Below are 12,120 nucleotides of genomic sequence, written 5' to 3'. Positions count from 1 at the left end.
TTCAACTTGGCAGCACTCAAGATGCTCAGTAAAATTGACTTAATTATCACAGGCACCCACCACATACAAAAATCCTCAAATGTCAAAAGTCATGGATATTTTTAAAAACTCTGGAAAGAATCAGATTCTATGCATCTCATGACAAAGAATACAGCAAAACGTCCCTTAACTTCTATAGGGCCAGAATTTCACTCTTAGTTATTAAATTAACTATCAATGGGACAATTTCTACTTTGTTTTACTGATATAAATCTGGCCTAACTCCACTGGTACAGAGAACAATTTCATAATTCTATCTATTCTGACTCAGGGCAGATATTTGTTAGTCATTACCTAATGGATAATGCTTTAGCTACTGAACAAATATCAGCATAGTTATGCTTGATGAGAAGCAGATCACACTCCATTTATTAAGGGAATGCTTAGACGACAACTTCTGGATCTCTATCCTACACAGTTCAACTTTTTGGCTGCGATGTTCAGAGGAACCCAGGGAAGTTGGGTGCTCAACATCAACTGAATTTCAAAGCAATTTGAGCACCATTTCCCTTGGACCCCTTTGTAAATTCCTTTGTTCCAGAGAAGGGCAAAAAGATTCACATGCAATAAGAACACTCACCATATCCTATCACCAGAAAAAGGAAAAAGTACAATTATTAAAAATATTCCATCCTGATCTCGAGATGAACAGGTGGCTTTTCCCATAAAACCTATGGTCAATCCGAGGTCGATTGAATTGCCCGTTTCCCACAACAAATAGGAAAATACAGATTCTTTATTTACATTCTTGAAAGAGGTTAATCATTCTGTTCACATCTATTTTGCTATTGTCATCATTTCCTTCATACCAGTCTCTCAAATGACTATTACCCTGGTGACAAAATTAATCCACTAGACCATGGTTCAGATTTAAAAAAAAAAAGTGGCTGTACAGCCAGCCATCACCTTCAGTTACCATGAAAGACTCTCTTTATATTTGCTTGATTAATAAACTCAATGTATTAAACACCTAACAGGATTAAAATCATAAAAGGATCTCATGCTAGTTCTATACACAGCTTTCTGTATTTGCCTCAGTAACTATCTCAAGATAAGAAGCATAAAAGAAATATTAAAATAATATATTCATACTGATGAAAGCACATTTCACAACAGAACTGAATTCTCAATACTAAACATCAGGCATAAAAAAGGAAAAATGAGGACTGTTGTATCTCAAAGTCATTAACTGATTATTATAACATTACTTTGGTTAGTTTGACTGCTTTATGCTTCCGCAATGGACATCCAAATTACAGTCCCAGTTTATGGTTGTGGATGATGGCAATGAGTTCTATAAATGCACCATACAGTTTGTTTAAAGAAAGAAATGCCTTACATTGCCCCAAATGCGATTCCACTCTGGCCAATTAATATCGTTGATATTACGAGCTGGAACTCACTTGACTTTAAACAAAAAAAGACAGCTACAATGATGTTGCACCCGAGGAGCACTAAGATTAAAAATTGGCTGAATGCTCCCGATTTCCTTTACTGTTTTTCATGAACTCTGACAGACCAAAGGAGAAAGTAAAAACATTATGCAAAACACACATTAAATTTAAAAACATATATTTGGTAATTTATTAAAAATTATTTTTCTCCTAGGAGAGCAAATGAGTGGGGAAATATAGAGGAAATGGGTACATAGAACTGACATTCTCATAGCTAGGAACTATCTATTGATCTACAACTACTCCGTTACAACTAAAAGAAATGACAGAAGAATGCCTTGTATACACTAACATGTTAGAAACAATCACTGTATTTCATACTGAATTAATACTAAAATTATTAAGACATGATAGTCCCTTATTTTTGCATGTACCATGATCATTTATTTAAAATTAAAATCTTAAACATTCTTTGAATAGGTGAACTAAAGGCATTCACAAGCTAGTCCTTCACAGATTATTCAGAAGCAGTAAACATACTTGGTAGTCTTTGAACAGAGAAGGTTCACCTTACTGCACCTGTTAAATCTCACTATTATTCACTCTGAATTTAAAGTGTACGTTTATTTCATTGCTGATGCAGTGTTAACCTGTTAGATAGTCTCAATTAGAATTTCAGCTGTTTGAACTATCACACATTTCACTCTACTGATAAGATTGCTACAGTGAATAAGAGTGCTAATTATAAGTTAAAATATGAAAACTAACTTGGGATTCATGGGACTATGATATAAGTAAACCTTATTTCTAACTATAATACATCTAATTTTCCAAAGTGCTGAGCACTTCCAGCTGCAATTGATTTCAGTTTTAGATGTAGAGGCTCATCATGATTTTATAAGTCTTTAGAATTTTACCTACTCTGTCTATAAGAAATACACATTAGTTAACCTGTTTATATCCAATATTTGCACATAAAAAATATGGACTTCAATCTGTGAAATCCATTTTTGTGAAAATTTTAAAAACATAGCACAAACTATATTCTCTCCCTCTCCTTACTCTTGGGATTCTCTACAGGTTACTTGGTCTTCCCCAAATTGCAAGTCAAAAAAGGCATATTGCTTGGAAAATAAACCAATTATTGTTCAAGTACTTGTCACTCTGGCAATAGGGCATTTTTCTGGAGTCACTGAACCATTACCTGTCACCAGTCTCATATTGTTATTAAAAATACTCAGCTGTTTGTGAACTCTTCTTGAAAATAGGGCAAATGGATGTTCAAGAGAAAATATATTACATCACAAATTCATGTTTATTTACAACACCAACAAAAGATTTAAGGAAAAGGTATATGTTCTTTCAAGTGGATAGTCTTTAGAGAGAAATCAAACACTACATACCCCTTGTTCATCCAGTTTAAGCAGCTGTTCAGAGACTTTGGGTGAGCTGGAAGCCTGCCTCAGGCACTGAATGCTCAACTCTGGTATTACATATTCCAGTACCTCTTTGAGAGGCAGGCCTCGTGCTGTGCCATGTCTTGCAGTAGATGGTATGGCATCTTCTAATATTGCTCCTCTCAATGTAGTAAGCTGCAGCAAGAGTGGAAGACCTCATTGAATATTTATAATTCTAACACTATGCTATTAAAATACAATCTTCAGGCTCTGAAGTGGGGATTGCGGGGTTGGGGGAGAGACACATGTTTAATTCATTGAGGATATTGCAAAGGTTAGTAAAGCAACTTAAACATTAAAGAGGAAACAGACATTTGTAACTTCTAAACAAAAGTTAAATATAGTAATACTAGACTATGTACAATTACTAGAAAATAGAAACTTTAGGCTGATACTCAAATCCAGAACTCATTTCTTTTGTTACTAAGGCTGTGTCTTCACTGAAAAAAAGGTGGGTCTTTTTACAGCAGGATAATTAATGTGCATTAGCTATCCCACTGTAAAATCCTAGTTGGACAAGGCACTGACTTTTAGGGTATGTCTACACTGCAGATTAGGAAATGTGACTGCAGCACACAGAGACATATCCTGATCTAGTTAGATCAAAGCTAGCTTGAGTAGCAGCATGGGCAGCAACTGTTTGAGTATGTACCCAGGGTCCTATGCAAGCAGGACTAGCCCAGCAGCTGCCGGTGTGGCCATTGCTTCACTATCATCATTACTTGATCTAGCTTTTGATCTGGATCAGAGTTAGCTGGGGTACACCCACCCATGCTGTTATCACACCTCCCAGTTGCAGTGTAGACAAATCCTTACTGTGAGGTAGTATAGGTGAGGTCAGCCACAGGCAGAAATATAGTGTTGATCTCACAGTTACAACTATAGTGCCTTGTCTCTAGTAGGAGTTTACAGTAGAATAGCTAGTGTATATTAGTTATCCTGAAATAAAAAAAAATACAAAAAAAACCCCAAATAACCACCCCCCGTGCGCGCGCGCACACACACACACTTCTTTTTAATAGTGAAGACAAAGCCTAAGTATTATACAACACATTATATATATGTACAGTGGAAACCTGAACATTACAGTTAACAGGAATAGAGCTGAGCAAAATTTTTTGGACAAAACTTTCACTAAAAAAAAGGCAGATTTGGGTTGGCTAAGACATTTTGCAAGTTCATGCCGAATTCACCAAATTGTTTCAACAGAACAACCCCCCCCACACACACACAAATCTAAATGTTTTTGTGACTGAATGCCCTCCTGATCCTCTTAGAGGGGCAATGGGCCTAATGTGACTGGACAGTGCAGAGCACACGTTTTTGGGGGAAATCTGGGACTGGGCATGTATTGGGGTCACCCTTCAAATATCAGAGGGGTAGCCGTGTTAGTCTGGATCTGTAAAAGCAGCAAAGAATCCCGTGGCACACAGGATTCTTTGCTGCTTTTACCCTTCAAATAGTAATCACGGCTTCTTGAAGCCTGAGCATGGCTGGTGTTTGCTGACAGGCTGCTAGGGTCATAGTTGCTGGACCAGGGCTGTGGCTATACACAGACTTTGTGGGTGTTACCTGCATGCTGGCAGGCTGTTTGTCAAAAGTCCACATTGGGAGCTACAGCAGCAAAGCATTTTGAGGTACCCCAGATTGCAGGGCAAGTGGTGACAGCCCCTCACTGGCCTAGATTGCACCCCAGAATGTCAACGTTTTGTTATGACTTTTTTGAAACAAAACATTCTGAATTTTAGTTCACTTTTATTTCAAAAGGTAAAAAAATCCAAACCAAAACTAAATGTTTCATTTTAGTCAACCCCAATCTTCCTCCCGCAATTCAGTCACTGTACCAGTTATTGGCACAGCTCTAATCAAGAACTGCCACTTTATGGCTAACAGGTGTTTCTTGCCATGATGAAGAGCACAAGTTCTGAGAATCAAAGGAAAGTTTGCACTTGTATGTCATCTTTGGTTGGTCTCTGTGATAAGCACCTGAAACTTTCCTTCAAATCACCACTAAAAATAGGATCCACGTGACTCACTGCTGTGATAAAGGAAGAATGAACCAGTTTGGGAAAAAATATGAACTAGCCTGAATGTGAAAGTTTTGATCAAGTTTGATAAGTATACCTCCAATACAATCAAAGACCACTTCTACTTCAAACAGGATCCACTATTTTTGCTTCAGTAAGATATTAGCATTCCCTCTCCTTCCATAAACCATGTACTCGGAAGAGATTTGGTATCCCAGTTATTCCAGACCGCAAATATAGTATATCACTTTTGAAGAGATAGGATTTTAACAGGCATTTTGAAACTATACACTTGTAACATACCTTGAAGAATAGTAAACATCTTCAAGTTCCTCATCCCTCCCTTTTGTCCCAAACTTTCCTTCCTGCCACAAGAAACCTAACACTCTCCAGAAGCACCTCAGTCTAAACTCATCTTCCCTTGTTTGCTGTCTGCCCTCTCTGGTTCCCCATCTGTTCCCTTATGGGTCCCTCTGGATATGTACCTGCAACCAATCCAACTGTTCTCTAACGGTTCCAAACCAAAGGAAGGAAGCACTTCAGGAAGCAGGAAAATAAGCAAAATTTTGCTTCAGGAATCAGCTCCAACATGTATTAATGCTACCAAAAGACACACCTCCCTGCAAATGTATTCATCTGTAAAATCTTTTAAAAGTCAATTTCCAGATTGATGCTAGCATGGGAAAACAGCCAGTGTTCTAAGGGTTAACTTCTCTTTAACCTCCTTCTCCCCATCAAAACAGCACTCAAACAGTACCTCACTTGTCCTGAAAGCTATACGATAGTTGAATTGAGATCCTTCTCTCTCCTTAGCATCTTCAACCTTCTCTCTCCTGATGCTGACTGCAACAGGACCTAGATTTTCATCAATTCCAAAGTAGTTCTGATGCTCTGTAGCAGAAGAGAATGAATGCAAAAAGGAAGAGCACAGTGAAGTGTTAGACTTATGGCTGCATCAAATCTTACAAGAGAAGGCTTACAGTGATAAACAAGCATCCACTGTTGTACTGTGCGCCATACAATGGCTTTTCTATGTCTAAACATTGTTTGATAGAAGAGATTACATTCTCTAGTTAAGATTAGCGACCCACAAGAATCAAAATATCTGGTAGAACAAGTTCCCAATAGACAACTAAATCACATCTATTACTCACAGGTAGACAAGCAGCATGTATCTTTCAAAATATAATGCTTTTTAGTAATATTTCAAGAGCGAACCATTACAAAGTGTCATGGCATGCTTTATCACTGATTGACAATTTGTGTCTTAAAGCAGTATAACAACTGTCAGAAATGAACACGAAGACTTCACTGTAGTGGGTAGAAACAAAATTAGTCTGTAGTAGGAACTGGAAAATAACATTTTCTAAATAGTTTAGTATGACAATACAAGCCAATATTTTATTTATTTTAAATAAAATGCTGTATTATATTAATCTAGGTGGATCAGTGTGGAATAATACGCACAAACAGCAAGTTTTATACATATTAGAAGAAAGTCTGTAGCTCTAGTATCATTTACCAGAATCAACTAAAACACTGTGGGTTTGTTTGTTTTTTTTAATAAAGTAGAGATAGAAAATAATTAGATAGTCTTGTGGTTAATGCACAGGCCTGGGAGTCAGAATACTAACAATATCAAAGAATTGAAGCTAACAACTTTTCAGTTTATGGCAACCTGTTAATTTTGTGAATAATGAACAAAAGCGCGTTCCTCTAATTTTCTTCAGATTTCTATACTCAACTTTGGCACATTTTTTCCAAGTTCTGTGAATTAATTGTAAGTAGAAGCATCATTATAGGAAATGTTCACAGAAGTGTATTTCAGGGGGAGATGAAGGCCTAGAGGACTGGTAATGGAATGCAAACCCTTTTACCACTAGCATACCAATTTAACTACAGCTCAGATTGAAAACAAATGAAAATTGTTAACATTTGATGGCTTTTCAGGGATCTATATGATGCATGTTGGCGGTCTCCCAATGGAAAGCATTCACAACAGCTGGTACCCTTGGTTCCTCCAGGAAATAAAGACCATCACAAAACCTTACCATTTTCTTCTGCAAATGCAAGGACATTTCTTTGACCTTGCCTTCTCTTACATAAACTCACAGTAACAGGTCTATTTATATTAAAAAGATAAACACCTTACACATACTCCACTCCACTGCACACGCTTCTCCCTCTGGGAAGAGAATGGGGGAGGAGGGGAACAATATGTGACAGACGTGTAGTCAAATTGCTTAATGCACTACTGGAAGGTGCTCAGATACTATGGTGATGAGCATGGTATATAAAAAAAATACTATACAGAATCAAATAAACCCTTGTTAACAATCCTGGAAGTGACACTAAGGATCAAAGGGGCACAGAGACTGAATCAGATTCATAGATTCTAGGGCTGGAAGGGACCTCGAGAGGTCATCGAGTCCAGTCCCCTGCCCTCATGGCAGGACCAAATACTGTCTAGACCATCCCCCTGATAGACATTTATCTAACCTACTCTTAAATATCTCCAGCGATGGAGATTCCACAACCTCCCTAGGCAATTTATTCCAGTGTTTAACCACTCTGACAGTTAGGAACTTTTTCCCTAAGGTCCAACCTAAACCTCCCTTGCTGCACTTTAAACCCATTGCTTCTTGTTCTATCCTTAGAGGCTACATGTTTTTCCAAAGATGAGTTCAGTCTCCAGTAGTACCAATATGGCACTTTTCACAAGTATTACATTTACTTCAAATTATTTACTTACTTTAAACAAAAGCAGGAGAGAGGTTAAAAAGCTCACACAATCCTAAATTGGTCAACAAGGCAAATCTTATTTTTGGTAGGTTACTCAAATGAACTCAACATATTTGTATGGATCAAAAGTATTTTAAAAAAGTATTTTTTAATTTGATCTGGGATATCTGAACAGCTGCTTAAACTGGATGAACAAGGGGTAAGTAGATTAAAGGAAAAGGTACATGTTCTTTCAAGTGGATAGTCTTTCAAGTGGATAGTTTTTAAGAAAGAAATCATATATAGCGTATATTTCTCTGTTCAGAGACTTTGGGATATCTATAGAAACTAAACATTTACTATCAACAGGAATTTCCATAATTGCACATTCAAGCTGTGAATAAAGGCAAGCACTTTCCTTAAGGTTCTCCTATCCTTGGTTTCTGATGCAAATCAAGAGAAAGGTATTTCTTTGGTTACTAGGTTTCTACCACGTAACATAAGTAAACACAATGCTTTGTGCTTCAGCTAAAATCATCCTGTCAAAGTAATTTAAACATTCATCTTACAGTTTATAGAAAATATCTGCACATGATGTAAAATAGCAAAAACTCTGCAGGCTGAATAAAGGAAGACTTAACTCCTCCAAATATACAACTTTATTGAAAGATTTGCTTATTCATCCATATTATATTTACCTTGTCCTTGTGGATTTATGGGACAAGAAACCTGTAATCATAACCTAGTAACCCCTTTAATGTTCAAAACAAACAAAAAACATCTGATTGAAATGACAATACATGGACATAACATTTGTCTGGTAAATACTTTTAAGTTATACACAGTTAGGGCTTTTTCATTTTTCAATATTCTGACGGCACATACTGTTTGGGATGCCCTCTCCTGCAGAGCCATAAACAAGTTTCACCTATACTATTCAGTTAACTTCACTTGGACAGTTAAATATATTAAAAATTAGCAGTGGATAGTTTACAGAGGTTTGTTCATATGTCTAGGACAAAAAAAAAAGTGAGAAACTGTCAATCTTCGTACCACAATCTTGAAACTCATTAACATCTCTGAGAGGTTTTCTTGATAACTTGCCATTGAAATGGGTTCTCTCTTCCATTTTTGAAAACGTTAGCAAACATCTTTCAAAACACATGATTCGCCACCACCAAACCCACAGAGACCGACTGTGTCAAAAGATAAGAGACTAACTTTAGGCTCTAAAGTACATTTAGGCACTTAAATAGACTGATTTTCGTAAGTGTACACAAGCTCCCATCACCTTCTAAAAAAGTGGCTGGGTGCTTAGCACTTCTGAATATCAGTCCACTTATTTAAATAACTAATTATGGACTTATTAAAATAAATTTAAACTATCACTCTTGAAAAACTCTTGGATAAAAGAGCACTTCTCAGCACAGCAAACAAAAACACAACCAACGCAGAATTTCTAGGCCAACCCATTTTGAAGATGTGGGAAACCGTTGGGAAAAACATTGGTTGGTAATAAGGCAAGCAGTTGTAGGAGTTGCTTCTGGTGAGAAAGGAAACTTTAGTGAGTCCCAACTCTAGAGCAAGGAAAAGGTGCCAACATTTTTTAGCCAGGCCTGGTACTGCCACCTATCATTTTGTCAGAAAGGAGAAGCCCAACCAGTTCTTTGTATGTTCTAACTTTCCCATAAAACTAATTTTAATGATTCCCCAAGGCTTTAGACTTGGGAAACCATCAGACAGTACCACATGGCTATGTAAAGACATGAGCCTCAAACCAAAACCCCAGATCAGAACTACAGGCTTTGGAAAAGTTGAGAACTAGATCCAAACTTGGCAGTTCCAGCTCATCTCTTGTCCAAAGTGGGAGACATTCAGAAACAAACTTCAAAATTCAGCTAAATATATTAGTTTACAATGAATCAAAGATGGTAAGTACGATGCTTTCAAGGAAGAGAACTCAATGAGTGAGGAGGTGCATCTAGAAAATGAAAGCATGGTGAAGACACTGGTCTTTCATCTTTGGGAAGGGGATTTTTAATGCAAGATACAATTTTTTAAAAGTGTTCCAATGTTCCAGACTGAAGAGAAAAGAGGAAAAAGCAAACAAAACAAAGTTACTCTCTGTGGTACTCTGTACCACAAAGCCGCAACCTGGAACCCCCATATTCACCACTGACATATTTATGATATTTTTGTACAAAGCATGCCTTATGAGGTATGATTTTCAAAGTCTTGACCTGTTGAACATTAATATCCTTTTGGATTGCATGCTTTATCATTGATGTAAAGTTATGATGTTTTGTTACATGTGTATTACTGATATATGTTGTGAGGTTGGTAACAACCACAACCAGCCTGTCAGGTATAACAATAGAGTAGCCCAGGGTGGCCAACCTTTGGCTCCAGAGCCACATGCGGCTCTTCAGAAGTTAACATGCGGTTCCTTGTACAGGCACCAACTTTCCAATGGGCCCAGGGGTGCTCATGGCTCAACCCCTGGCTCTGCCACAGGCCCTGCCCCCACTCCACCCCTTCCTGCCCCCTCCCCTGAGCCTGCAGTGCCCTCACTCCTCCCCAGCTGATCAGGGGGTGCAGGGAGGGAAGGATGGGGCAGGGCTGCCAGTGGGTGGGAGGCACTGGCAGTGGGGGAGCTAATGTGGGGCTGCTGATGTATTACTGTGACTCTTTGACAATATACATTGGTAAACTCTGGCTTCTTCGTAGGCTCAGGTTGGCCACCCCTGGAGTAGCCAGACAGCATTACTGGTTCATCAACACCCATCAAGGAACAAATCCACTATCCCAGGAACTGTATACAATGGAGACTTCTCAGAGAGAGCATGTATACAATGGAGACTGCTTGACCCACGTCATAGCAAAAGATCTTTCCAGCAAACTGGAAGAAACTATAAAAGAGGGGAAGTGATATCATGACTTGGCCGCAGTCCCCACACAACTCAACACCTGGAAACACATCTGGAGGATAAAGACTTTGAACTGGGGTGGGTGGGCCCAAGCTGGAAAGGAGTCCCAGTCTGGGTATTGAGGAACTATACCATCTGCCAGGATGAGCCACTGCCTGATTCAAATCCTGTTGAATTTGTAGAACTCAGACTGCGAATTTACTTTTATTTTTTAGATAATCAACTTTGATCTCTATGCTTGCTACTTATAATTACTTTAAATCCATCTTTCTGTAGTTAATAAATCTGTTTTATATTTTACCTAAAACAGTGTATTTTGGTTGAAGTGCTTGGGAAATCTCAGATCAGTTTACCAAGGCTAGCATGTGTTCTCTCCACATTGAGGGAGGGGCAGACTGTGTAAAGAACTTACACTGATCAGGCTTCTGATGAGGGCATGACAGTACAGTTCTGGGGTGCAAGCCTAGGGAGCTGGGGGGAATTGGCTGGAGCCTCTCTATTGTTGGCTCACGAGTGTCTGGCAAAGCATTCATATAACTTAGTTGGGTGTGTTCCTGCCTTTGGATATCTATGTAAGTGCAGTACCTGCCAGAGGTTTGTGGCTTAGCAATAGCATCACAGTGTGAGAGAGGGATACCCCAGGTTGGTGGGACAGAGGGCTCAGCGGTCCCAGAGTACAAGTTGCACCCTATGGACCCTGTCATACTTTCCCAAAGCCCTACAATTCAAATATCTAAAAGCTCTTCATTTTTTCATTTGGGAGTGTATAGAGGTCAATTTTTCTTCTAATACAAGGGTCCTATTGATACTGAATGGATCTCATATTCATAAAATTCCATTTGCAAAGAGAAAAAAGACTGTCTCCAAGCTACTGAATACAAAACTGGCAGCTGATGTTGAAAGTCTGATAAAGGCTTCCGACATATCCTTAAAAATGTCCTTTTTTAGACACAGACACTTCTTTTATTTGCTATCCATAAATAGTTGCAGTTACACATTAAGAAGTGGTTGTACACATGCCACAAACATGGTAGTGATAGTCCTCACTGGTTGGAGATGGAGACAATTTCTTCATGGAAAAGGAAATTTTAAAAAACAAACTCAATGCTAAATAAAGCTCCTTTCAATTATCCTTTAAAAATTTAACATACATCTGTCTCCTTTTACTCCCTCCCTCAGGTCTGCTAAATTGATATCCATGAAAGGACACTGTCAATACATCAAATCTATAAAATATAATAAAACATTTTAGTTGTTTCAAATCATATCAAGAGTGATAAATATTTACACTATCAATGTGAAAATATTTTATATTACATCCATGTCATGTGTGGAGTTTATTTTTGCAATAGCTATGCAATTTATGTACAACATAAAACTACAGTTTATTTCAGAAATTAGAAACTGAATTTCTAATCCATAATTTGTTGATAGGGAAGGAAATTGTTAATGCTGCATATGCTGAAGTGTTTCTTAAAACAGAAATAAAAGCTGCATGTTGACAGCTGCCAATTATAAAGCTGTGAACCAAAACACCAATTAGGCAGAAAGCTAT

At 38.0% G+C, this 12,120-nt stretch overlaps 1 protein-coding gene across 13 annotated transcripts in view; it reads right to left on the bottom strand.

Annotated features, from left to right (window-relative positions):
• SIPA1L2 (signal induced proliferation associated 1 like 2) overlaps window positions 1–12,120 on the bottom strand; it is a 239,923-nt gene that overhangs the window by 111,676 nt on the left and 116,127 nt on the right. For all 13 annotated transcript variants that reach the window (XM_039528814.1, XM_039528813.1, XM_039528815.1 and 10 more), the window contains 2 exons: window positions 5,675–5,808; window positions 2,837–3,025 (listed from right to left, as the gene is read on the bottom strand). In XM_039528814.1, coding sequence (XP_039384748.1) covers window positions 2,837–3,025; window positions 5,675–5,808 — 323 coding nt within the window. The remainder of the gene's footprint in view (window positions 1–2,836; window positions 3,026–5,674; window positions 5,809–12,120) is intronic.

Source organism: Mauremys reevesii, linkage group 3 (assembly GCF_016161935.1).
Source record: "Mauremys reevesii isolate NIE-2019 linkage group 3, ASM1616193v1, whole genome shotgun sequence".
NCBI classification, from domain to species: Eukaryota; Metazoa; Chordata; order Testudines; family Geoemydidae; genus Mauremys; species Mauremys reevesii.
Note: the sequence above shows the minus strand (reverse complement) of the source record. Positions and strands in the feature narration are given on the sequence as shown.